At 50.5% G+C, this 26,859-nt stretch overlaps 1 protein-coding gene across 1 annotated transcript in view; it reads left to right on the forward strand.

Annotated features, from left to right (window-relative positions):
* LOC144176063 (uncharacterized) overlaps window positions 1-26,859 on the forward strand; it is a 174,703-nt gene that overhangs the window by 82,220 nt on the left and 65,624 nt on the right. Inside the window, exon 4 of the mRNA XM_077705188.1 lies at window positions 7,846-8,011. Within this exon, the coding sequence (XP_077561314.1) occupies window positions 7,846-8,011 (166 nt within the window). The remainder of the gene's footprint in view (window positions 1-7,845; window positions 8,012-26,859) is intronic.

Raw genomic sequence — 26,859 nt, forward strand, 5'->3', positions numbered from 1 at the left:
TTCCGTTTCTAATGCAAGGTACAGTCTGAGGAGGCTGCGTGTGCAACCGACCAACACGCCGCCTCCGCCAACCGCCAACACCATGTTGAATACCACTTATCCACTGTGCATTCATTCAATTCAATTCCATGCATTATCCGACTAATGGTATTGGATTGGGTTAAATGCTGGTTGTGTTTCGAAACATTTTGCTACTCGTGTCACAAATTTTTCTTTAGTGATTGCTTGTTGTCAACTTTTACGATAACTTTATTTTGAATTGCTGATTGTAGTATTCAAAATTCATTGCTTCGTAAATAAAAATTAGTAACGGTTGAAGTTTCGAACATTTTTGAAGGTTTGAAATTAAGATTGAGACTGAGAATTACCTGGTATAGAATGGTCGTCGTTTTGAATATTATTTATTCATTTGGTTATCATTGTTGCGACAGTGATTCCTCGAAAACCTGCCGTTGACCCTCCGTCATCGACTTGCCACGAACCGGCGTATTCACAGTGGCGAACTTTGCGCCTACTTGAACTATGCGCCTTTCAGCGACCTCGTGGCTTCTCAAAGCGCCAACCGGCCAGCGGCGGTGCTAACAAAAGCAATGCTGGGCGCCCTGCACAACAAGCCTCGGCGGCGTGCCCGCGCCTCATTGTCATGCCCTCTTGTGGCGTGTTGTGTTCAATAGGCCACTCGAAGAATATTACCACCGAGGGATGCAAGGCGTCTTCGTGGTAGTGCAACATCGCCAGGACAAAGGGGGGCTCTGACCCACGGCGGATTGCCACGGCGGGAGCAACCTGGCGCTCACCTGCCCCGGAGAGGAGGGGCCTCTCGTGCGTGTGCGCGTGTGTTTTGCGTGGTGGCGCTCCTATCAGTGCCATGACCTCCGTGATTGGTGCCTCCTGACGTCAGCCGGAGAAAAAGGGTGAAGGGGAAGGGACCCAACGTGCCTATTTAATCTCTCGCGCGCAGGAGCGCACTGCCCGCTCTCATACCAAGATGTAAATACTTGTATATAAAGTTTTCTTCTTCGTCAACTTGCCCATCATGACTGCCCCGGCACTTCACCAACCTCGGCCCACATCGACCACGCTACCATGGTTCGCAACAGTGGAGACAGCGGTGAAATTCCCAACAGTGGAACCAGCCCCTGGATTCCCAATATCATATACTGCGGACGCTAGGTCCAAGCAGGGTGGGCCATACATTTCAACAGTAATACACCATTTTATGACAGCCTATTTGTGGTGGCTGGGTAATTCCACTGACTAATGGTCTGTGGAAAAAAGGTTAGTTTGTGCAAAGTAAGGAGTAAGCGCGTTTGGTTGGCGGTGCCGCGTAACTCTTGTTGTTAAGGGTGATGCATACAGTGAAGGGTCAAGTGCTACTTTGTTACCTACGCATAGAAAATCAAGTCTGAATAACTTGCTTCGAATTTTGAGCAAAGGTAGGTCGCTAATTTTTATTAGTTTGGTGGGTGGGTCTGTTCGGGAAAATTTGTTATGTATGAACCGCACAGCCTTTCTTTGAATTTGTTCAGGGTTATCACTGATATCTTCTGTATACGGATCCCAAAGGGGGCATGCGTATTCGAGCTTGGGTCTTAATAATGCTACGTAAGCTGAAAGTGTAACGCTAGGTGGGGCACTTTTAAGCTTGTGTTTGAGATAACAAAACTCTCGGGAGGCAGGAGATCAAACGTTGTTGAAGTGAAGATTCCAGGACAAGTTATTTGTTAGTGTCACGCCTAAATACTTTAGTTATTCACCTCTTCCAGCGGCAACGAATCTAGTTTGTACACATGCTTGAGTGTTCTTTTTTCTCGAGTGACAGGAAAATACGCACACTTAGTAGCATTAAGAATCATGCCCCATTCATCACACCATTTCAGAATGTTTCCTAGGCTATTGTTCAAGTCGTCTTGGTCAGTTGCCAAATTAACATTTTTAACAAGATACAATCATCCGCGAACAGTCGAATCTGAACACCAAGTTAACTACATCCACAATGTCATTGATATACAAGAGAAAAAGCATGGGACCTAATACACTTCCCTGTGGTACTCCAGAAGTGACTGAAATCCAGCCCGAGTGCTGCCCGCCCATATTAACCAATTGTTTGCGGTTGGTCGCGTAAGGTAAAATCCAAGAGGCAATCATTTCAGGGACACCATTTTTCCCAAGTTTTAAAATAAGTTTATTGTGAGGTACCTTTGCAAAAATCTAAAAGAATGACATCAACTTGGCTTTTTTATCTATAGCAGAAGCAAGCGAATGGATAATCGTAATAAGTGGTGTAACGCTAGACTAGCCCTTTTTGAACACGTGCTGAAATATTGTTAAGATTGAGTGTTATTCTAATTATTCATTTATGCTGTGGCATATAATATGTTCTATCACTTTGCAGCATGACGAAGTTGAAAATTCGGCTATAGTTTTCTATTGATTGAAGGTCTCTTTTTAATTATAGGCACCACCCGGGCCATCCTCCGGTCTTACGGTAAATGGGCTGATCGCAAGGAAGCACACAAAACAGCAACCAATTATTTCGCCAGAATTTCAGCATAACAACGAAGGAACACAGTCGGGATATGATCTGGACCACAGGAAGGTTTGTTTTTCGAATTGAACAGCAAAGAAAAAACACCAGTGTAGGAAATAAAATCTACATCATATGAATTGAATATTGCATCGTTAGTCACACATGTAGCGGCAGAAGAATATACAGCGTGGAAGTGTTTGTTGAAGTGCTGAGCAATGCCTCTCTCTTTAGTAAAGGTTGTACCGTCGGTGATTATTTGGGATACTGGTCTTTTTTTATTATGTAGTTCCAACACTTGCTAGGATCACTTTTCATAAGGCTTGACAGTGAAGTATTGAAGTCGTAATTTCTGGCACTTTCTATCGTGTTTCGAAGGTTGTTCTGTAGGTTTCTAATCAGTCCTGTAGAGGACCGCTTCATTTTTAGTCTTTTGACTTTGCGCTTGAAGTCAATGATGTCACGCGTCATCCACGGCGTGGGTTTGTAAGCCTTTTTGCGTTTCTCCAGAATAAATCTAACTATGCAGAAATTACAAATTGTGCAGAAGCGGTTCCAAAGTGAGCAAACGTCACTGTCACTGTCACTGTATTCCTGGAGACAGGATTCGAGGTGATCCATTATACACGCGTCATTAGCCCGAGAGTAGTCTTTGAAGGTACTTATTTCTGATTTTTTATTTGTCTCTGAGGGTAGAAAGGGTGTGCTAATGCCCACAAGCTGATGGTCAGAAAGGCCTTGCTGAACTGATACGGCGTGTTCAACAAAAGCGCGAGGAAAAAACACTGGGTCTAAAGCAGAATGGGAATCGCCTTGCACACGAGTTGTCTCATGAACGAGCTGCTCGATGTCAGGCCTGAGCTCGATATGAAAACTCACGTTTATGTGCCGGCTGTTATCTGCGCCCGCCCTGGTGCTCCCTATTGAACTGTGGGAAATTATAGTCGCCTGCAAGCATGAATTCGCTGCTCACATGTTTCTTATGTGCAGTTGTAAATTGTGTAGGTAATGAAGTGTGGCAGCCGGAGGTCGGTAAAGAGCATATAAGACAAATATATGGCCGCGGCAGTTAAGTTTTATGCCTAAGCACTCTATTTCGGGTTCCTGTTCCAATACAACGGCCTCAATTCTGCCTTTGATTAGGGCTGCCACTCCTCCTCTTCAGATCACCTGTCCTTTCGGAACATGGTGTATTCAGGGGGAAAATATCCTCATCCTTTATTTCACTATGAAGCCAAGTTTCCGTACCTTTTGCAATGTGGGGATCTTCCCGTAGTACCGTTATTTCGACCTTGTCAGATTTATTCACTATGCTGCGAGAGTTAACATTATTTAAACTTACTTCTTTATTTGGAAACTGTCCGTGACGTCATTTCTGCGTTTGCTGATGGATGTGATTTGATACTTTCACGCGCTTGCTTTCGGCTACATTCCACACAATTACTTCGTTATCAATCTTGAGTTTGTAGTGAATCAAGTACACCTACTTCCCCTGATCCGTTTCGTCTTTCGCGCTTTCCCAAATATTTTTACGTTTCTTTAGCGTATACTGGGAGTAGTCGTTCTGGATGAAAACCTTGGACCCTTTGAGGTTTGTGGCATTATGGTGTATGGTCTTCTTTTCGTTAGTCTTAAAGATATATGATTACTGGCGGTTTACCGGGTTCGTTGCCAATTCTATGAACGCGTACAATGGAGTGACATTTAACATGAAGTTCGGGCTTAAATACATCATCAAATATTTTCCCCTTAAATCGGCTTCTCCTTCGTTGTTGCCCTCTGGAATTCCGTATATGATGACATTAGATATTCGGCGTCGGTCCTCATGATTACCACCAATTTTTCGAGTTTGAAAAGTTGTTACATTTTCAATAGATTGCAACGTTGAATGAAATTGCTGAGGATTCCCTGAAATGGCTGATGGCTCAGTAATCTTTCCATTTCAGTGACAATGCGGTGTAAGTCTTCGACTAGTTTGTTTGCTTGTAAAAGCTGATGTTTTATATCGAGCGATTCGTTCCCTTCGGAACGAATCGCTCGATATAAAAAATCCCACCAACCAAAAACCCACCAACATTTCTTAAAGCCTGTCGATTGTCTAGCACGACAGGTAATTCATGCCTGCAGGAATGCGTGGATTTAAAAGGCCACACCTATGATGTGCTGGCACAAACGTTCTGCTGCTACAGGCGCGTATAAGTGACCAGCAACTCCACAACTTAGGGTGAAAATGGCTCACACATCAATAAAAGACCGAGAACCTGCTGTAGTAAAATCATTGAGTGTTGCAGGCAAGCCATTAGTATGAATAAGGGTCTCATGTAGAGAGATGGTAATACGTTGTAGTGATTGATGAAATGGGTTAGTACTATGGCTGCCAGAGTGAGCCCGCCAGAGCTCCTCTCCTGGGATAGATTTCATTGAACAGCCTTGAAGTAAACCCTCACTTTGGTGGTGCTTGTCCATGTGTGTTGCTCCTATCCTGTCTGCTTGTGCGAGGTGCCCTCCACCTCGTATGTGCTCAGTGCGGCACTTTAAAGATTCCCCCAGGGTACCCGGAAAGCACCCAGCTGTGGAAGCACCGAGTGCACGCTTGTCTTTCTCCCCTTTAGGCATAGCAGTAAGGGAGCGAGGCAGTAAGGGAGCGAGGCTGAGCTAACATGGGCTGGGCAGCCGAGACTGCACCCGCAGGCCAGTGTGAGTGCTTTCCGTGTTACTCAGTCTTTTGAATTAAAGGGGGCTCACCTGATAGCATTCCTATGGTACCCACGACAGTGTAACCTCGTTAAAACATATTTGTTTGCAACAGATATTTGGATACAACATATATACGGATTTGCAATGTTTGGTTCGTATTCCTATCTGTGCAATTCTTCCTTTATTGCAGATCCTGTTACAACATACATTCAGATTAGGGTAGAGCGAATATTCGAAATTTTTGAGTATCGAAGCGAATGATATCATATTAGATTTCACCTTCGAATCGAATAAGACTTTTTGAAAACTTGAAATAATTTTAAAGTATTGTGAAGTCAGTGTTACAACATGAAAGAAATAAAACTGCGAATTTGATGTTAAACCCTACGGCAGGAGGAAGGTCATCTTCATTTGTGAAATAACCTCCACCGCCATCCGTCTATTTCATGGTGATGGACACATGGCGGTGGCTCAGTGGGTAAGGCGTTCTGCTGCTGGGCTCAAGGATGCAGTTTCGATTTCGGGCCACCTCAGCCGGTTTTCTGATGAAGGGGAAAAGCAAAAACGCCCGTGTGTACGAGATGATGACGCCCGTGGCATAGGCCGCAGAAGAAAAGCAACAGGGCCGCCCTCGAGCCTCACTCACTGGTTTCGACACACGCAGATTGTGGATATGTTGATTTCAAGCCGTTAATAATCTCCGAGCTCTTCTCAAAATGGTTCCGCTTGAAGCGGGGTTAGTAGTGCGCGCGACACGTAGCTGAAAAGAACAAACTCAAATGATGAACCAGAGTGACCACTGCAGGTCGGTGAAGTAAGTAGCAGAACAAGCGCACACCGGAGGTACTCACATTCCCGACGCAACAGAGGAATGGCCGAACAACGTACCGTACCCTAACTGCCCTAGCCATGCCCTTAGAGTTTCCTAATACACTGTATAGTTAGGAAACTCCACGGCCTTGTTACCCTACCACGGCCCTAACATCCCTCACTTGGTGTTTCGGCGTAGCAACATGCGCAATAGGCTGCACGTGCGCTGAAGTGGTTTCCCGACTTTCGTTCCAACTTTCATCTCAACAAATTTGAAAATAAAGCCTGATATATATTTGCGATTGTGCCACTTTTTTAGGAAACGTGTGGTCGATAGAGGAGCTGCAAACATTTTTGTAACAAAATATTGTAACAAAATATTCGATAACTTGTTTTTGATCCTGTACTTGGCGCCCCAGGTATTCGCTTCGAGTCGAAAATATTTCGTTCCCTTCAGAATTATTCAAATGCGATGACTATTCAATTCGTATTCGCTTCGAAGTGAAAAATCACTACTCGCACATGCATAGATTCGGATATAACACACTGGTTTTAAAGGTTGGGAAGTGTACTTTTGCACCTCTACAGTGAACTTTTCGAATGCAAACATTCATTTGATTTATTTGCATTGCCTAGTTGCTGATTTACAATGGGAATGAAATAGAAGGAATATTAAACAACTGAGTTTAATTGCAAATTAGTACAAGTGAAATAATTTGCTTGCCAAAACTGTGACTGTGTGTGCATGCCGTTGGGAATTTGAAGTTGGTGTAAGTCCAATGGCGTGGCAGTCAAGCGATGGGATCTAAGATTTTAACATGTTAGGTGCAACATTTCAGATTTTTATATACGAAAGTTTCCATAGGTGAAACACAAAAAAATGTAATCCCTCATACAGTACGACTAAATCTCCAAGCTTAGCAACAAGACCATTTTTAGCCCTTTGCCTATATTCATGTGGACACAATGGAAACGTCAGTGTAGGTTGGAGAAGTGAGAGTAGGAATAATAGTATGAGTGAATGAATAGGTGCAGAGGGTGCCAACAAGAGCACAGGAAATGTAGGAGACTCATTCGTGTGATTTTGAGATGTGCTTCAGAGCATCACAGGGAAATAAAGCTGCCGGAAAGCTCAAGTCATCTTGAAGATTTGTGGGCGTTACCTATCAATGTTCTGGAGTTGTAACTGAATATTGAGAAATGACCAAGATACTTTTATAGTATTTTTCTGAGTTGAAAAGTCCGAACACCGGATATAGCAGATTAGCCTGTAGTAATAGTATTTGGATTGTTTGTACTGCTGTTACAGGAGAGGGAAATTGTGGTCACTATCATAGTCTGTTGTAGTGAAGTTATACTGTACTTTATGACCCATTTACTTAAAAGCATTATGCACCAACACAAAAAGTCTTACAAATCCCCCAAAATGTTCCTGATGGCTTGGTCAGCTTACTTTACAAATATGTCTCTGTGTGTGGAAATGACTACATAAAACTCTGGCTTGCCCAACAGCTGGCACAATCTAGTGCAAAATAGGTAAACAAAAGTGTGTTCTTTTTCGTTTTTTTGTTTTAGTGAAGAAGTGATGTATTTCTCAAACAGATGGTCAGGAACGTTTCCATTGGTATGTAGATATTTTGTATTGGTAAACGCTGCTTGTGAGGCCTGTGGATGCCGAGTGAATACCAAGGAATGTGATCAGTTGAGTGTCCCTTCAGCAGCCAGGACGACATTTGAGTTGTGGGAGAGTGGTGCCCTGCCTTGGGTGCCTCCTGGGGTGAGCTGAACTCCGCTTCTCCCCTATTGTGCAGGCGGTGGCGGTCGGGGGGGACTGGTGCGCTGTGCAGACGGCCGACCGCCGGCTTCACTTCAGCCACATGGGTGTCCAGTGCTACGTGCTGAACACAGTGGGCAACTGCGCGGCACTGGTGGGGGCAGGACGGCACTTGGTCACTTTTTTCCACATCGCGGCCACTGGTAAGTGTCCACAAGCGACAGACGTCTGACTATCTGATGGGCACCAGGCTGCTGGCCCACAACGGCAAGAGCACCACAGGAGAAAGTGTCTAGCATACCCTCGGGAATGGTGTTCAACTTTGCTGGCAGACATTTTCCCATGTATACGACTTCGGGAGAATATTACAATCACATAATATTGCAACACAGGTGAGCATTTTTGTCAGCATCCTAGTTGAAACACGCTAGCAGAGGTGGGCTCTGTAGGTGATTTCAAAACTTGCAGAAAGCATTGTTTTGCACTTCCTCCCAGCCTAATGAAACACTGCCCTGCGTCAAGCACCTGAAGGGCTCGGCTGTTTTCTGTTGAAGTTTTGGGCGTGGCTTTGCAGTACCCTGCGAGCCCGAGGAACGTTCGCACGTGTTTGTTGTCCTCCAGTCTTCCAGAAGTTTGCAGTGGCTCAAGTTCTTGCTTGGTCAGGCAGGACTCCCTTGGCACTGATGGCATGGCCCAAAAACGTCAGTTCCCCATTAGCAAAGTGGCATCATCAGCAAAAATTAATAGACAAAACCAATAGCCTATTGGGACATTGGCACCCATGGCTATACAAAACCAATAGCCTATTGGGACATTGGCACCCATGGCTATAGGTGTATTGGTATATTAGCCTAGTCCTATAGGTTTATTAGTCTGTTAGCCTTGGCCTATAGGTATATTCGTATTGCCGCATGGCGGTTATTAGACAACTGAGACAACCATTTGCTGCTCAGAGACTCGACATGCATAGGGCGCATTCCTCACCCCCACCCCCGTGCCATGGGTCTGTGCCATGATTGTGGGCAGCCTAGCTAGCCATCGAGGAAGTAAAGGACGCTCTGGTGGACTAGCGTGTGCACGAGCAGAGCAACTTAGCTCGCTGCCTGAATCTGGCTTGGAAATTGTCTTTAAATAGAGTATTCTCTGTTTATAACTTGTGAATAGGCGTTTTCCTGCTCCACAACATCTGTGGCTCCGCACCAGTATCGTGAGACCATCGCAGCACCTATTGCAATATGGCCAAATAGATGTCAAACGAACAATGAATAGGTCGGTTCGCTTTTCCTCACCGCGTCCTGGTTAAGCGCAAGTGTGAACTCTCTACGTGGGCGCATTCCAAGCACAACAGGCTAGTCATGCTTTCATCGAGCAACTACCATCTCTACCAAGTCCCTGGGGGCAGTGCGTGTTAGGGTTATTTCGAAGTTCGCCGTTTACAACATTCTCCTTTGTGCCTGTGTAAACAAGATCTCGGAGGTTGGACTTTTGTTCTTTTCAGTGGCATACAACGTCTTTCTTGCTGATAGCTGTCAAGCTACAGTGCTTCTTTGGGGGGAGTGCACAGGTCTGGGCTTGTGTGCGGAGTATTTTTCATATTAATAAAATGTTTTACAGCACTGGCCGTGATTCTGAGTTTACAGCATTTTTGTGGTCTGCATCATGGCATACACGAGTGGGGTGTAAAATTTCGTTTGTCCAGAATAATGTTAGTACAGGATACACATAATAACCCAAAAGAACAATGAGAATTGAACCCGTAAAAAGTGGTCCTTAAAATGCACGGAGTCAATCCTCGGGTGCCCACTTTAAGACGTTCTGAGGACATCCTGAAGCCGGACAATAGAATCACTCGAGTATCTTTTGGGGACCTTAAATTGATGTCCTCAGGACATCAGAATGTCCTCTCCGGACAACACAAATACACCAAGAAGATGTTTTACGCACATGCCACTGAGGACATTGTGATGTCCCGAGGGCATCAATTTAAGGTCCTGAAAAGATACTCGAGTGATCCTACTGTCCGGCCTCAGGATTTCCCCAGAATATCCTAAAGTGGCCACCCGAGGATTGCCTCCGTGCATTTTAAGGACCACATTTTATGAGTCCAGTTCTCGTTGTTCTTTATTGTAATATGTATAGTATTTAGTAATATATTACGGTTGACACAATTGTACACACCACTCGTGTATGTCATGATATCGGCAAAAAAAACATGCTGTGAACTCACATAAACGCGGCAAGTATTGTAAAACATTTTAATAATCTGACGAATAATCCGCACACAGCAAGCCCACACCTGTGCAGTCCATCCAAAGAAGCGGTGTAGCTTGACAGCTATCAAAAAACATTATATACCACCAGAACGAACACAGGTACAACCTCTGCGAAGTGGTTTACACAGGGATAAAGGAGGATGTTGTAAATGGAGAACTTTGAAATAAGCCTAACACGCAATGCCTCGGGTGAGTAACAGATAGTAGTTAGATGCTTGATAAAAGCATGACTAGCCTGTCGTATTTAAAATGCGCACACGTAGGGAGTTCACGCTTGTGCTTATTAACTTGGGCACGATGAGGAAAGGCAAACCGACCTCTTCATTGTTGTCAGGGCTGCCTGGTTGTACGTTTACAGTGTCAGGGAACCAAATAGACATCACCAGACAACACGACATACACACTTATTGAAAGAACTCCACTCGGCACAAGTTACTGGCTTCATACATTCGTAAACCTGGGATATAACCGTGCTCAACGCGATTTTTGCGATCGCAATTTGTTGAAGTGAAGCAGTTGAGCGTGAAGGGGCATGCACGCACTCGAACAGAAACAAACACAAAAAAGTGATCAGACCATGAGGGCATCGCATTTTTCTGTGGGTGGGTCGGTTATCTGCAAGACGCACAGGCCCCGTGCACTGATATCAGAGGCTCCGCGAAGCCTGCCTTAACGTTTTCTCGCCGCAGTAAGAAGCACAGTAATGTACATAATTCAGAGTACTGTGTGCCCCACACTGTATCTGCTATTACCGCGCTGCTGCATCGTGGGCATGGCGACATACTCCTGCTCAACAGTGTTTACTGGTTTGCAGCAGGTTTATATCTGGGACTCCCTTACAACGATATATTGTAATTTTGCGTTCTGTGAAAATACCTAATATAACACATTTATCTTGACTGTTACCAAGAATACTTTTAAATAGAAAAAAATTTCTGTGAGCAGACGCTCACAATGTAGCATGATCGCATCGTCATCAAGATCGACAAAATGGTCGCTAACGTGTTTTCATAATTCTTTGTGTGACGTTCTCCTTTCGTACGATTTGATTATGGTTGGGCTTTATTGGCGCAAGGCCGACTATGGGCTAAGAGCGCCAAAGAAGAAGGTATTGAGTTTTCATCAGACCGTAGGTACTAAAACATGTAACTAAAAGTAAAGGTGATGCAAAACAAAAGACAATGGAGATGGCTGGTGTATAGGGCCAGGGTGATTACACATGATATGACAAGAGCTGCAGGAAGTTTACCTCAGCTAAAAACTTAAAAACACGTTGACTAGAAAACATTGGTTCGTCGGCTAAAAAGTATGATGGGTGCAAAGGAATGTGTCGTCTGTATAATTCAGGGAAATGTTTGTGTCGTGTTGTGTCAAGTGCCTTGCATGTGATTACTATGTGGACTACGGATAGGCCGTTTCCACACCTGCTACACGTGGGTCCCGAAGTTCCAGTGAGCAGGTGGGAGTGCGTAACATGTGTGTGGCCTATCCGCAGCCTAGCCAGGGTGACTTCAGTGTATCTGTTGTGTGAGTCAGTTATGTAGCGTCCCAGTTGTGGTTTTATTACGTGTAGTTTGTTGTCTGTTGACTCCAGTGTAATTGCCATGTGTTACGAAGCTGTCGTCTGATGTGTGTCTTTAGGTCGGTGTAAGATACTGTTGTTATGTCAACTGTGGTCATGAGAGCAGCAGCACCAGCCATTTGATCAGCAGTCTCACTACCAGGGATCCCACAGTGACCTGGTACCCAGCATATAGTTATTTGAAGATTTGAGGCATATGCAGTCATTAGTACCTTGAAAAGAGCATTGATCACATAGTTTTTAGATGTATTTCCTGATGACAGAGCCTGTACAACGCTTAGAGAATCTGTGTAGACGATGGACTTTGGAATTTTATGTTCGAGGATGTGGTTTGAAACGAGTAAAATGCCATAGGCTTCTGCCGTGTAAATACTGCTATGAGAATTCATTGTTTTAGTAACGGTAAAATTTGGTCCGTGCGCTGCACAAGACACAGTAAAACCAGTTTAGGACGCGTCGCTATAGAATTCTGCGCGCCTGTACTTGTCCTGCAGGAATAGGAAGTGCTGCAGAATCGCACTCCTGGGTACCCTATTTTTTTCTAATAATGTGAATGATAGGTCGCATGATATAGGATGTAGATGCCATGGTGGAATTAAATTATGGATGGGTGTCTTGTGCGTGTCTGAAAGAGGGACCGTGAGTGCAGAAGCCTCCTCCCTAACTCTGAGGGAGAAAGGTAACGAAATGGATGGCCTGTTTAAAAAGAGTTGCAAGTTTGATGTATTGTTCATGATGGGATTAAAAGGATGGTTGGTAAGGGATACAATCTTAGATGCCTATAGCAGGTCAACATACTCCCGCTAATGCCCTAGACACCACTTGTCGCACTCGACAAAGGCTTTCGACAGGGCTAGTGCAGAAAGCGCCGCTTGAGAGGCGAAGGCCAAGATGCAGCACTGGGTCGAGCATTCTCAGTGCGGTCTTTGTCGCCGACCCATACACGACACTGCCGTAGTCGAGCCGAGACCCCACCAACACTGTGTACAGGCGCAGCAGGAGTTGTTTCTCGGCCCCATAAGATTGATGCGAGAGAACCTTGAGAATATTCATTGTTTTTAGGCATTTGCATTTGAGCTGTTTATATGAGGAATGAACGTAAGTTTTTCATCGAATAAAATGCCTAAAAACTTGTGCTCCTTGTTCACAGGATTTGGCACATTTGCGAGAGTGATGTCTGGGTCCGGGTGGACCCCGCGCTTCCTGGAGAATACAACACAAGAGCTCTTTCTGGGATTAATTTTAAAACCATTCTTGTCTGCCCAGCCGGCAAGTTTCTTTACACCAAGCTGGACTTGACGTTCACAGATTGACATATTGCATGATTTATAGGATATCTGGACGTCATCTACATACATGCAATGAGAGATTGTAGGTGGCAGTGCCGTACCTAGAGAGTTAATTTTTACTATGAAGAGAGTGCAGCTCAACACGCCACCTTGTGGCACGCCATTTTCTTGCACGTGAACCTTTGAGAGTTCACCACCGACTCTTACTCGGAACGTTCTGTCTGACAAGTAACTGACAAGAGCGTTCAACATGTTACCTGAAACACCGAAAGACTTCAGGTCACTGAGGATTCCGTAGTGCCAAGCGGTGTCGTAGGCATTCTCGAGGTCGAAAAACACAGTTACACAATACTGTTTATGCACGAAGGCATCCTTAATATAAGATTCAAGAGCTACGAGTTGATCATTCGTGGATCGCCCCACCCTGAAGCCTGCCTGGCAGCTCTCGAGAAGACCGTTGTACTCAAGGAAGTACACGAGCCTGCGATTTATCATCTTCTCGAAGAGCTTGCACAGGCAGCTCGTCAGGGCTCGACGGTAACTTGAGGGGGACGACGGGTCCTTTCCCTCCTTCAGGAAAGCTACAACTATAGCCTCCTTCCAAGAGTTTGGAATGTGCCCCGAAAGCCAAATCTTGTTATATAGGTGTAAGAGTGTTAGAAGAGTGTCTGCGTGCAGGTGTTGTATCATTGTATATGTGATGTTGTCTGGGCCTGGAGCTGAGGGTTTACACGGGCTCAAAGCAGCCCTCAGCTCATGCAGTGAAAACTCTGAGTTATAGGAAGATGACGTATTGTTATCTAGTATAGGCTTCTTTTCGGCCATTTGTTTGTGTTTCATGAAAGTGTTTGTGTAGTGTGCTGAACTAGAAACGTGTTGGAAGTGTTGTGCGAGTGTGTCAGCCTGGTCTTCGAGTGTGTCCCCTGTTGTGCTGACCAGAGGCAGGCTGTGTGTTTGTTGCCCTTTGAGTTTACGTATTCTCGTCCATACTTTCCGTGTGTCTGTGTAGGAGTTTATTGATGTTATGAATGTACGCCAACTCTCTCGTTTTCCCTCACGACGCACACGTTTTCCTAACGCCTTGGCACGTTTGAACAAGAGGAGGTTTCCCGACGTGGGGTACTGACGAAGGATACCCCACGCCTTGTTCTGGGCCTCTCGCGCCCGCCTACAGTCCTCATTCCACCACGGCCTCCGCTGGTTGCGCGGGGCACCAGAGGCGTGGGGAATGGACCTTTCGGCGGCGTCGAGAATGTGCGCCGTGAGCAGTTGGGTAGCTTCTTCAACCTGTAGGTGTCCTATGGATGTGTGGTGTAGTTTGGATGTCTCTGTAAATGTATTCCAGTTAGATCTTGCTTCATTGAACCTGTTTTGGGAAGATGGACTGCATGGGCATTTACCTATATACGTTAGTGAGGTAGGGAAGTGGTCACTACCGTATGGGTCAGTGCCCACACCCCACTCGAGAAGAGAAAAGAGAACTGCGGAGCCAATCGCTAGGTCAAGATATGAGTATGTGTTGTGTCGTATGTTATGGTATGTAGGCTGTTTATTGTTGAAAAGGCATGCTCCTGAAGATGTAAGGAATTTCTCTATCAGGCGACCTCAGGCATCCGTGCGAGAAGAGCCCCAAAGAGAGTTGTGAGCATTAAGGTCGCCTGTTAGAATGTACGGTTCGGGCAGCTGGGCAACCAGCGCCCCGAAGTCAGAGCTCAAAAGTGTAACATCAGGAGGAATGTATATGGAGCATACCGTTATCAACCTATTAAATATTATTAAGCGTATTGCTACAGCCTCAAGGACGGTGTTCAAGGTGACAGGGTGGCGTGCTAAGGATTTGCGGGCGATTATGGCCACACCGCCAGAAGAGTGTGTACAGCCAACCCTGTCCTTTCTGTATACTAGGTAACTATTCAAGACATTTGCGTGCTTAGAATTCAGATGTGTTTCCTGGACACACAATAAACTTGGCTGACTGGCATGCAGTATCTCATGCACGTCGTCAAGATTATTCAGAAGGCCTCTGCAGTTCCATTGAACTATGTTTTCTCTTCCCATTATTTAGTGTGGGAGCTACTGGAGTGTGTATGTTTATGTGTCGTCTTTCGGGGCTGTGACTCTTGGATTGGGCTTTCTGGGCCTTTCTGTAGGCTTGGACGTCGGAGGCCGATCCTTGCGCTGCGGTGCAGGCAAGAATGGCACGACGTCTATCTCGTCGTCCGATGTCCAGGTTGTACCCGTCGAACCGGGCCTCCCGGACTTGGCCCCCCTTCGAGGGCCCTTCGTTTGACCCGCCACCGCCGCAGGTATCGGAGGCACCAGAAGCGGCACGGGTGGTGCGGTGGCGGTGGGAGCCGGTGCGGAGCCCGTGGTGTCCATGGCACCCTCCAACGCACTGGGGGATGGGGAGGCAGGGACCGGAGATCACCGGTCCCGACGGAAGAGGTTGCCACCACAACCGCTGCTGGCTCAGCGAGCGGTGCGGAGGCAGGTTGGGCTGCCAGAGGCAACCCAGGGGCGGGCGGGGGCGGGACCAAGTCCGACTCGCGGTACTGGGTCCCCGCCGAAACCAGACGCCGCTCCGCCCCCCGTTGAGCTGCGTCGGCGTACCTCCCCAGGGGAAAAGAGGCGAACCTCGTTCGCGCGTCTGGGAAGGTGATGTTTTCCGTGGCCTTGATGTTTATTATTTTTATCTCAAGCTTGAACCGCTCGCAGGTTCGCGAATATGCAGCGTGAGGTCCTTGACAATTGGCACAGAGCAGTTCATTGGATGAACAGTCATCAGTGAGATGGTGTTGGGCACATTTAGCGCAGGTTGGCTGGCCCCGGCATGAGTTGGTACCATGCCCGAACCGCTGGCACTTGTAGCAGCGACGCGGATTCGGGATGTACGCTCGGACGGAGCACGAGATGAAGCCTGCCTTAATGGATTCAGGAAGTGTGGAGCGGTTGAAAGTCAGGATTATATGCTTTGTGGGGATTTCCTTCTTGTCTCGTCTGATGGTGATACGCCTCACTGCAGTTACACCCTGATCTTTCCGGCCTTCTACCAGATCAGCTTCGGTCTCATTTAACAAGTCAGTATCCGATATCACACCCTGAGAGCTGTTGAGGCTACGATGGGGAGTGACTCTGATGGCCAGATCTGCCATGCAGGTTTGCGAGAGGAGGTTAGTGGCTTGTTGCTGCGTCTTGACATTGACTAGAACTTCACCGGTACGGAGTTTCTTAGCATCGAACGATTTTCCGAGGATGCCTTCCAGGAACTTAGTGATCAAGAATACGCACATGGAAGAAACAGGGTTTGTTTTGTCAACTGCCTCGATAACCAAGGATCGAAGATAGTTGTCAGGTTTCAGAATGTGGATTGTTGGAAAGGATGGAAAGGAAACTTCGGTGCGGCCCCTTTTCGGGGGCCGATCACGTCTGGGGGGGTTTTGAATTATCCATATGGCATTGGAAAAAGCATGGAGACGGAGGTACTTTCTTCTTTGACCTTAGCCTGGTATTCAAAGAGGTCCCGGAGCTCCCTGCCTGGTAGACAGGCAGGGAGCCCATCGGCCGGAGCTTGACCAAGGCTCCGACGGCCACCATTAGAGGTTTCTACCCCTCACCTTAAAAACACGTCACCACGGTAGGTCACAGCTTATGTTGGGGGGCTCGGGGACCGCGGTATCGCCAGTACCGTCACCAAGATTACTCAAGGTGCCCCGTGCGGGGCTTTCGTACGATTTCTGCACTACGACAGCCACGTGAGGCTGAAGCAAACAAAACCCGAGAATGGCGCCGACTTCAGATAATGAGCCGTCTTGCAAGCGGGAAAAGGAAGCCAGACGCAGTGCCATTTGGAAGCACTACACAACACGATAGCGCGGTGCAACTCATGCAAACGTGTACTTCAGGCGCAGACGGGGACAACGACCACACTTCTAAATAACTTGAAGCAGCGCCTGTTGTTGATGGCAATATACAAAAAAGACACCGCAAACGTGCTGTCCAAGAGCCAACCAATCCTAGTTGCTGTGATTCAAGAAAAGCAGCCCGAGTCTCGGAAGAGGGAGAGCACAGTCAACCAGAATGTGGCGGAGATCGTAGCTTTATACCTTCAACGTGCAGCTTTGTTGAAATCCGGGGCTTGAAAGCCCTTATGAGTGAAGCTGTACCGGGCTGCCTGTCACGATTTAGACCCGCGTTCGTGAACCTGTGAGGGTAGGGCTACCCTCCAGCCGAGAGACGACATGCAGCGTGCTGGTGGTGACGGTGACTGACCCCCGAGCAGCCGTGCTCGGCGGTGTTTATTGCCCGGCCACACACAAGGTTGCCCACCGAGCCTGGTGGGGCCACTGAACTTAGCGGCCAACAAATATTAGGGATGGGGGTCGCCACACACTTGTCACACCCCTCACCCCCAACAAGTGACAAGTGTGCGGCGCCCCCCATCCCTGATATTTGTTGGCCGCTAAGTTGAGTGGCCCCACCAGGCTCGGTGGGCAACCTTGTGTGTGGCCGGGCAATAAACACTGCCGAGCACGGCTGCTCGGGGGTCAGTCACCGTCACCACCAGCACGCTGCATGTCGTCTCTCGGCTGGAGGGTACCCCTACCCTCACAGGTTCACGAACGCGGGACTAGATCGTGACACTGGCGACGAGGGAAGAAGCTCGCGGAGCGGCCGAAGCCACCGTGCACGCCGCCACCGAGAACGCCGAGAAACCGCCCCCTCAAGCCAGCCGCCATTACGCCATGCCGCTGTACGGGAGGCTCGAGCCGTTCGAGGGTGAAGGGTCCGCCTGGCCGGTCTACGAGGAGCAAGTCGGCGTGTTTTTCCGGGCGAACGACACACCCGAGGCGAAACAGCGCGACATCTTCCTGGCCAGCTGCGGGACCCGCGTCTTCGCTCTCCTGCTCGACCTGCTCAAGCCGGCCACGCCGCACGACAAGTCGCTGGGTGAGCTGCTCGCTACGCTACGCTCGCACTACAGCCCGGCTCCGTCGACGTTAATGGAGCGTTTTCGCTTCAATAACCGGAGCCGCCGAGACGGAGAGACGCTCGGGAAGTTCGTCGCAGCGCTGCGAGGGTTGGCGAGCGGCTGCGGCTTCGGGGAGCAGCTCGACTCGCTGCTCCGGGACCGTTTCGTCTGCGGCATCAACGACCCCGCAATGCAGACGCGACTCCTGGAGCTTCCCGACCCTTCGCTGGACGACGCCGTGAAGGCAGCGCTGGCGATGGAGGCTGCGTCCAAGGACGCGGGCGAGCTAGCGCGTGCAGCCGGCTCACCGTCGGCGGAGGCGGCGGTGAAGAAGATGGCGGCACGGCATGGCCGGTGCAGTCGCTGCGGGGGTTACCCCCCCCTCCCAGTGCCAGTTCGCGCAAGCGGAGTGCTTTGCGTGTGGAAGAACTGGGCACATTGCTCGGGCGTGCCGAGGGGGGACGACGGCGAACGGATGGAAGCAGCAGCCGGCGTCGAGCACAGGTTCCGCGCCAGCCCACGGCCGAGGGAGTCGGCGCAAGGGTAGGCGGCGGGGGCGTGCGGCAGCAGCTTCGGGTCCAACGGCTAGGCTTCACGTCGTGGCCGAAGACCCGCAGATTTTCGACATGTGGCACGCGGGCACAGTGCATCCGTCGGTACCACCATACATGCTGACCGTCGAAGTCTGCGGGTGCCCATCTCCATGGAGCTGGACACAGGGGCCAGTGTGTCGGTCATGGCCGGGAAAGCCTTCAAGCGCACCTTCCCTGGCGTGGCCGTCGAGGCGTCGGGCGTCATGCTGCGCAGTTACTCCGGACAGCTCGCCCAAGTCGATGGTCAAGCCCAGGTCAGCGTCCGCCTTGGCGACAGGGAGGCCACCCTGCCCCTGTACTTGACCAAGGGGTCGTCACCGACGCTGCTAGGCCGGAACTGGATCCAGGCTTTGGGCTTGCGGCTGCTTGAGTACGAGGAAGCAGTGTGTGCGGTGGAAGACGTCCCGAGCCTCCTGACCAAGTTCAAAGCCTTGTTCCAGCCCGGAGTGGCCACATTCACCGGCACGGCGGCAAGCATACAAGTCCCAGAGGGAGCCAAGCCCCGGTTTTTCAAGCCGCGCCCGCTGCCATTCGCCTTGAAGGACGGAGTCACCCAGGAGCTGCAACGGCTGCAGCGAGACGAAATCCTGGTACCCGTCAAATTTTCGGAGTGGGCTGCTCCCATCGTGCCAGTCCTGAAGCAAGACGGCAGTGTTAGGATCTGCGGGGACTTCAAGGTCACCATCAATCCCGTCGCTACGGTCGAGAAGTACCCGCTGCCACGCATTGAAGATCTCTGGTCGGCGCTGTCCAGGGGACAGAACTTCACCAAGCTCGACCCCAGAGATGCATACCAGCAGCTGGTGCTCCAGGAGTCGTCCCGGAAGTATGTCACCATTTCGAAAACGCTGGGACTCTTCCAGTACACGCGCCTACCGTTCGGCGTTGCCTCAGCTCCTGCCATTTTCCAGAGGGAGATGGACAACCTGTTCAGGGGCATGAGGCACGTGGCGGTGTACTTGGACGACATCCTGGTGGCCGGTACCGACGACGAAGACCACCTGCAGAACCTACACAGCGTCCTGGCACGACTGCAGGATGCCGGGCTGAAGCCCAAGCTGGAGAAGTGTGTGTTCTTGGCCCCCAGCGTTGAGTACGTGGGCCACATCATTTCCCAGGCAGGCCTAGCCCCGGCACCCCGCAAGGTTGAGGCTGTGCTCAAGGCGCCCAAGCCCCAGAAAAAGAAGGAGCTGCAGAGCTACCTGGGCCTGGTAAACTTCTACAGGAGCTTCCTGCCGAACCTGTCATCGCATCTGCAGCCGCTGCATCTTCTGCTTCGAGATGGGCAGCAGTGGGCCTAAAAGAAGGAGCAGGACTTGGCCTTCCAGCGCAGCAAGGAGCTCATCACCATGACTCCGGTGCTGGTGCATTTCGATCCGGCTAAGCCTGTCATCCTGACCATAGATGCGTCACCGTACGGCGTGGGAGCCGTCCCGGCCCACCGGGAGAAGGATGGCCAGGAACGCCCTGTATCGTTTGCATCCCGTCGGCTTCATGCGGCAGAGCAGCGGTACAGCCAGCTGGACAAGGAAGGCCTGGCCCTCATGTTCGGGGTCGAGCGCTTCCACCAGTACGTGTGGGGCCGGAAGTTTGAGGCGGTCACGGACCACAAGCCGCTGCTGGGACTGCTGGGGCCCGACAAGGCGGTTCCAGTGCAGGCATCGCCTCGAGTGGTGCGTTGGGCCTTGAGGCTCGCGGCCTACAGCTGCCGGCAGGTCTACCGTCCGGGAAAGGACCTGGCACCTGCTGACGCCCTGAGCCGACTGCCCCTGCTGGAGGTGCCTGCTGCAGTTCCGAAACCTGCCGAAGTGTTCATGCTGGAGCACACTTACCCGGAGGTGCTGTCCAGGTCAGCAGTGTCTCAGGCGACCAGCCGGTACCCAGTCCTGTCGCAGGTGGTCAAGGCGGTGTCCCGAGGGGAGGAGTTGGCTGAGCGGATGTACAGCCACAAAGCCGGCAAGCTGATCCTGCAGCAGGGCTGCCTGCTGTGGGGCTGCAGGGTGGTGATTCCGCAGAGCCTGCGGTCCAGGGTCCTGCAGCTGCTGCACCGGCGAGAGGCCGGCACCAACGGCGGCGGGGTGCTGGGCGTCAACGACCGCCTGCTGCACCTGGTGGTGCTGGGTGCCGGGGGCAGAGCCCAGCAGGTGGCGCAGGCTATGCGGCAGGTGCTCCCGCAGGGTTTCCGGCTCGACGACAAGGCCCACTACGCGCTGGATTTCAGGATCATCGACGGCGACGTGGGCCTGCCGCACAACTCGTTCCGCACGGAGCCCCTGCCCCACAGCTGCCTGTGCGTGTACGCCAGCCAGCCGGGACTGGAGTACATCCGCGAGAGCCTCGAGAAGACCCTGCTGGCCAACCTGGAGCAGGAGGACCGGCTGCCCTTCCACGGCCTGCCCCTAGTCATGGTGTTTGCGGGCCAGAGGGACTTCATGCGCGAGGAGGGCATCAACCGGGCCAAGAGCCTGCAGTGCCCCTTCGCGGACGACAGCGGCGGCCTGGACCCCGTGCGGCTGGAGCAGGCGCTGTGGGCGCTGGTGGAGAGCATCAAGCGGCGGGCGGGCCGGATTCACATCTACCAGGCGCTGCCCGCGGTCGCGGGGCCCCGGCCGGACCTGCGGCTGATGCTGTGCATGGTGTGCGGGGACCCGCTGCACTGCCTCAGCCTGGACTCCTTTAAGAGGAGCCAGCTTGACTGACCGCTGCCAGCACAGCACCAGGGGCTGGTGCTACTCGCGCCACTGTGGCGCCACGCGCAAGTCCTTCGACACCGGGAAGGCTGACAGCTGGTGCGAGAGTGACACAGGTGGCACCCAATGCTGCCACGCCTGCATCGACACCTGTGCCCAGGCGGAGTGCGAGACTACGGAGACCGCCAGACCGTTACTCGCAGGGGGGACAAGTGTTGTTTTGTGTTTGCGTAGGACAAAGAAACTTGGGGGTGAGGGGTGTGACAAGTGTGTGGCGCCCCCCATCCCTGATATTTGTTGGCCGCTAAGTTCAGTGGCCCCACCAGGCTCGGTGCGCAACCTTGTGTGTGGCCGGGCAATCAACACCGCCGAGCACGGCGGCTCGGGGGTCAGTCACCGTCACCACCAGCACGCTGCATGTCGTCTCTCGGCTGGAGGGTACCCCTACCCTCACAGGTTCACGAACGCGGGACTAGATCGTGACACTGCCATCTGCCATCTCGAACGAAATTGTCGCGCGGGCTCGTCCCGTACCTGTACGGTGACATGAACCTAAAGTGAGGTTCGAGCTGCGAAAAGCATTTGAAGATGGAACAAGTACCCTCGCTTTTACGAGCGATATCTGGATGTCGCGTGCCAACGAGAGTTTCATAAGCCTCACGTGCCATTTTCTGACTGTGAGGTTTGAAATGAAGAGGTTTACGGTGAACATGCGACATGTGCCTGAAAGCCACATGGTTTTCCGTGTGGCTACTGAGCTCATTTTGCTCCTGTAAACGTGGGATCCTATGAGACCCCGCAGCTTTGTACTACCCGGAAGCCGTTTTGGCCTCTTGCCATGCAGCGCTGCCAGGGCAGCGCAGCAGCCCTGTGAGGGTGCCTTAGTGGAGGGCTGCCGAATAATTTTGATCACCGGGGGTGTGTAACGTGCGTTCAACCGCGAGGTCGACACACGAGCGGACTTACCTTTTGCCTCCATCTGGAAAGTAGCCACTGCTTCCGGGACCGCACCCCCGTCCGTGGGCTCAGCAGCGCACCACCTTGCCACCGCGGTGGGAAGAACGTTGCTTCACACAAAGTTTTCAGAAAACTATTCGTTTTTAAATATAAGCATTAAAAATGTGCAGATATTGGAACTACAACTGGACATAAAGCATCTATGCACAACTCCTATTATCAAAGGTTGTTCTCAGAAAGTTAACCAATTTTGCTGAGAAACTTAACTAATTTTTATGAGTGCGTGCAACCAATAGTACCATACATTGTATTTAAACAGTAGATATCCTCAATCAGTCTATAAGGCTGATACAGCGAATAGCTCTTGGTCTTTTAGACTAATACAACCAATACCAATTGGCCTATTGGACCAATATATGTGACTATCAGACCAGTAGATTTTGTATTGGTCCTATAGATTCTCAAATTAAATAATAGCCTGACCTATAGAACCACTACATTATTTCTACTGGATTAATACAAATTTCTATGCAAATTTTGTTAGGGATGTTTTTTCAGATTTTAGCCTCGCCTGCGACATGCTGATGGCTTCGATTACCTGACTCGAAGCCTACAGGTGTTTGTCGAAATTTGGGGAGAATATGACAACGTTTTTGAGGCACACGAGGCAGGTGTGCCACTTCACCCCACTGAATGTTGTGCAAGTTGGCATGGATCACATTCATCTGAAAGGCATCCTCTCTCATCCGAGAGAGAGGATCTCTTTAGATGGAGCACATTTTCGGTCAATAAGCGTAGCTTTGAAAGTGGGCATGTTAACGCTTTGCGGGTGATGTGAGAACTTGTTTTATTGGTAGTGGTGTTTTGCGTGCCTTTTGCTATTGTACAGGAGGGTAGATTTTAAAGCCAACCATAAAAACAAGGGAGACTCCGCACTGGGCAGCTCCTTGTGCTGCACAATGAAGGGATCATTTTACTGCCCCTCGAATCACCTTTACGGGGCCATGATTCATAGCTGTTTTGCTGTTGTTCTCAATGCAGCTGTTAGTGACATTGTAACTTGTCAGTGAACTCAAGCTGTGAGTCAAGCTCAGTTTTGTCCAGCGTAGCCGATCCCCCTCGCTTGCTCTTCTTCGGCTGCAGGCGCGAGGTACAATGTGTGGCGCAGGTGTCGCTAGCTTGATGTCGTATTGTAATGAATAAAGGTAGAAAAGCAGTATTTACTGAGTTTAAAAGACCTACAGACGCCACCGAAGCTGACGCACAACCAAAGCTGACGTGGTAGCACCTTAGCCTCTTCTTCGGCTTTTCGGGCGGAGTTTTCCGCCTCTGGCAGTCTCGGCAAGTTTGTACGTACTGCTTGACATCAACCGCAAGCTTCGGCCAGTAATACCGTAGGCGTATGCGGGCTAACGTACGGAAGAAGCTGAGATGTCCGGAAGAGGGTTCATCGTGACAGGCCTGCAGAATTTCTGCACGCAGTTGTCCTGGTGGAACGAGCAAGTATGTTGGTTCCGTGGCATCGAAATGTTTTTTATACAGGATGTTGTTGCGCAGACAAAATGATGTACGGCCGCGTGCGAAAGATCTGGGTAGCTGAGAAGTACATCCTTCGAGGTAATCGATGACTGGGCGAAGTTCTAGGTCATTTCGTTGGTCTTGAGCAAGGTCAGAAGGAGTGACGGCTCCAAGAAAGGCACCATCATTCTCTTCCTCGGTCGAGATTTTATCGATTGGGGCGCGGGAGAGGCAGTCTGCGTCGCTGTGTTTACGGCCGGACTTGTAGACGACACTGACATCGAACTCCTGTAGACGGAGACTCCAGCGAGCGAGACGTCCAGACGGGTCTTTCAGGTTGGCCAACCAGCACAGAGAGTGATGGTCAGTAGCCACCTTGAAATGTCGTCCATAGGGATATGGCCGAAATTTGGTGACGGCCCACACGACAGCCAAGCATTCCTTCTCAGTGGTAGAGTAGTTGGCTTCGGCGCGTGACGGAGTACGGCTCGCATAAGCGATAACCCGCTCTACACCATCTTGCCACTGTACAAGCACTGCACCTAACCCGATGTTGCTTGCGTCAGTATGCAGTTCAGTGTCAGCATCCTCGTCAAAGTGGCCGAGCACAGGTGGAGTCTGCAACCGACTTTTCAGTTCGTCGAACGCTGCACACTCTTTTGGGCCCCAACTTAACTGCACATCGTTATTTGTTAGGTGAGTTAACAGCTCCGCTATATCGGAAAAGTTCTCCACAAAGCGACGATAGTACGCGCAGAGACCGAGAAAACGGCGTACGGCGTTTTTGTCGCTTGGCGTTGGGAAAGCGGCGACAGCAGCTGTCTTGTCGGGGTCAGGGCGGACGCTTGGAAGCTGACGAGGTGGCCCAAAAACTTCAGCTTTTCGTATCCAAAATGGCACTTCTCTGGTTTTAACGACAGTTGGGCGGATCGGATGGCCTCAAGAACTGCCCTCAGACGCACTAGGTGCTCTTTGAACGTTCTAGAAAACACTACCACGTCGTCCAAATATACAAGGCACGTCTGCCACTTTAGTCCAGATAGAACAGTGTCCATCATCCGCTGGAAAGTGGCGGGAGCGGAGCACAAACCAAACGGCAGGACCTTAAATTCGTAGAGGCCGTCCGGAGTAACGAAAGCTGTTTTTTCGCGGTCTCGTTCATCTACTTCAATTTGCCAATAGCCACTGCGCAAACCAATGGACGAGAAAAATCTAGCATGGCGCAACCGATCCAACGAGTCATCAATACGCGGCAAAGGATACACGTCTTCCTTCGTAACTTTGTTAAGCTTCCGGTAGTCTACGCAAAAACGAAGAGTACCGTCTTTCTTCTCAACAAGGAAGACCGGGGATGCCCAAGGACTTGTCGACGGCTGGATGACGTCGTCTCGAAGCATTTCTTTCACTTGGCGACGAATAGCCTCGCCTTCTTTCGTTGAAACTCGGTAAGGGTGTTGGCGAATTGGTCGCTCGTGTTCGTCGGTGATGATGCGATGCTTGGCAATGGTTGTTTGTCGAACTTTAGACGTTACGGCAAAGCAGTCGCCAAACGAGTTGAGAACATCGCAAAGCTGTTGCGACATCGGCAGGTCAGGGTTTACGTCAATTTTGGCGACCTTCTTCGATTCCTTCTGCGTGGACAAGACTCCTAGAACAAGATTCTTTTCTTCGTCGCTTACTGCGTCCAGGTATGCAACTGCTGTTCTGCGTGATAAATGCTGGTGTTCCGGACTGAAGTTCGTAAGCAGTATTTCTGTTCGTTGGTTGCTGATGTCCACGAGGCCAGGGGCTGCGCAGACCTGTCGGTCGAGCAGAAGGGAAACGTTTTGTTCGGCGATACCGCAACTGACAGGTGATTGCTCGCACTCAACAGTAACGAACATACTGCTTCGGGGTGGTAAAGTAACAATCTCGTCGCAAATTCGCAGCGCAGGCCTGGAGAGGTCCCCCTCGTCGTCGACTGACAGAGGGTTCGAAAATGTAACCAAAAGACTCCGCAAGTCGATCACGGCCCCGTATTCGCGGAGAAAGTCCAAACCGAGTATAACTTGTTTTGAGCACTCCCGCAGCACGGCAAAACAGCCGGGGAAAGTTGAATCTTGAATTTGAATTTGGGCGGTGCACACACCAGTCGGCACAACAAGGTGGCCACCAGCTGTGCGGATTGGCGGTCCACACCATGGCGTCGTTACTTTACGCAGCTTGGACGCGAGTGACCAGCTAATAACAGAATAGTCAGCGCCGGTATCGACGAGAGCTGTTACCGAGTGGTTTTCGACGAGGACCGGGATGTCAGCAGAAAGAAGTTCGTTCGCTTCAAAAAACGTTCGATTTCGGTGGTCGTCATGCAGATGTCGTTGCGTCAGTGGAGGTTCTTGAGCTTTATGCGCAGCGGCCTCACCCCCGGAGGTCACTGGGTTTAGTTTCCCCGGTGTGGGCTCGGAGACCGGTTCCCGCCAGATCGAGGAGAGCTGGGACGGATCGGTGATGAGTACCTGCGAGGGGTAGGCGTTCGGGATTGATGAGTAGCGGGCGAAGTTGACGTCAGCTTGTGGGCGGAAAGGTACTCCTCGATTTCGTGGGGTCGTTCTCCGTAGCGCGGTCGAGGTGCGTTCGGCGAGAACCCGCGAAGTCCCAGGCGGCGGTAAGGGCAGTGACGGACCACGTGGCCTTCTTCACCACAATGGTAGCACAGGGGCCGATTGTCTGATGTGCGCCACATGGTCGCTTTCCGTTCGAGACGTCTTGGTTCATACCGTGTGGCCGGGTTCAACGTGCGTCCGAACGGCTGTGTCACAGTTGGTAACACCTGGGGCGGTGCCGAGGTCAGCGTGCGCAGCACGTCCGTGTAAGTGCGATGTGCCACTGTTGTAGCCAGCATAGGATACACATCCGTATACGTTCGAACAGGGCTTGCAACATCGGCCGGTGCCGCGGGTGCCATTGCTCGCCGAACTTCGTCTCGGACTACGTCGGTAAAGGCAGCGAAAGTTGGTCGACAGTCACCCTGCTGAAGAAGCCGCAGTTCCTCACGCACGACGCTCCTCACGAGCTCCCGGAGAGCGTGTTCATCGTTGACCGCTGAACCGCAGGCGGCCACACTGCCTTGACGGCCGTACTGCATGTTGCGCTGCTGCAGAGCCCGCTCCATTGAGGTCGCTTCCCGAACGAAGTCCGCAA

This window comes from Haemaphysalis longicornis, unplaced genomic scaffold, assembly GCF_048455015.1.
Source record: "Haemaphysalis longicornis isolate Haplotype H1 unplaced genomic scaffold, Haemaphysalis longicornis Haplotype H1 scaffold_3, whole genome shotgun sequence".
Lineage (NCBI taxonomy): Eukaryota > Metazoa > Arthropoda > Arachnida > Ixodida > Ixodidae > Haemaphysalis > Haemaphysalis longicornis.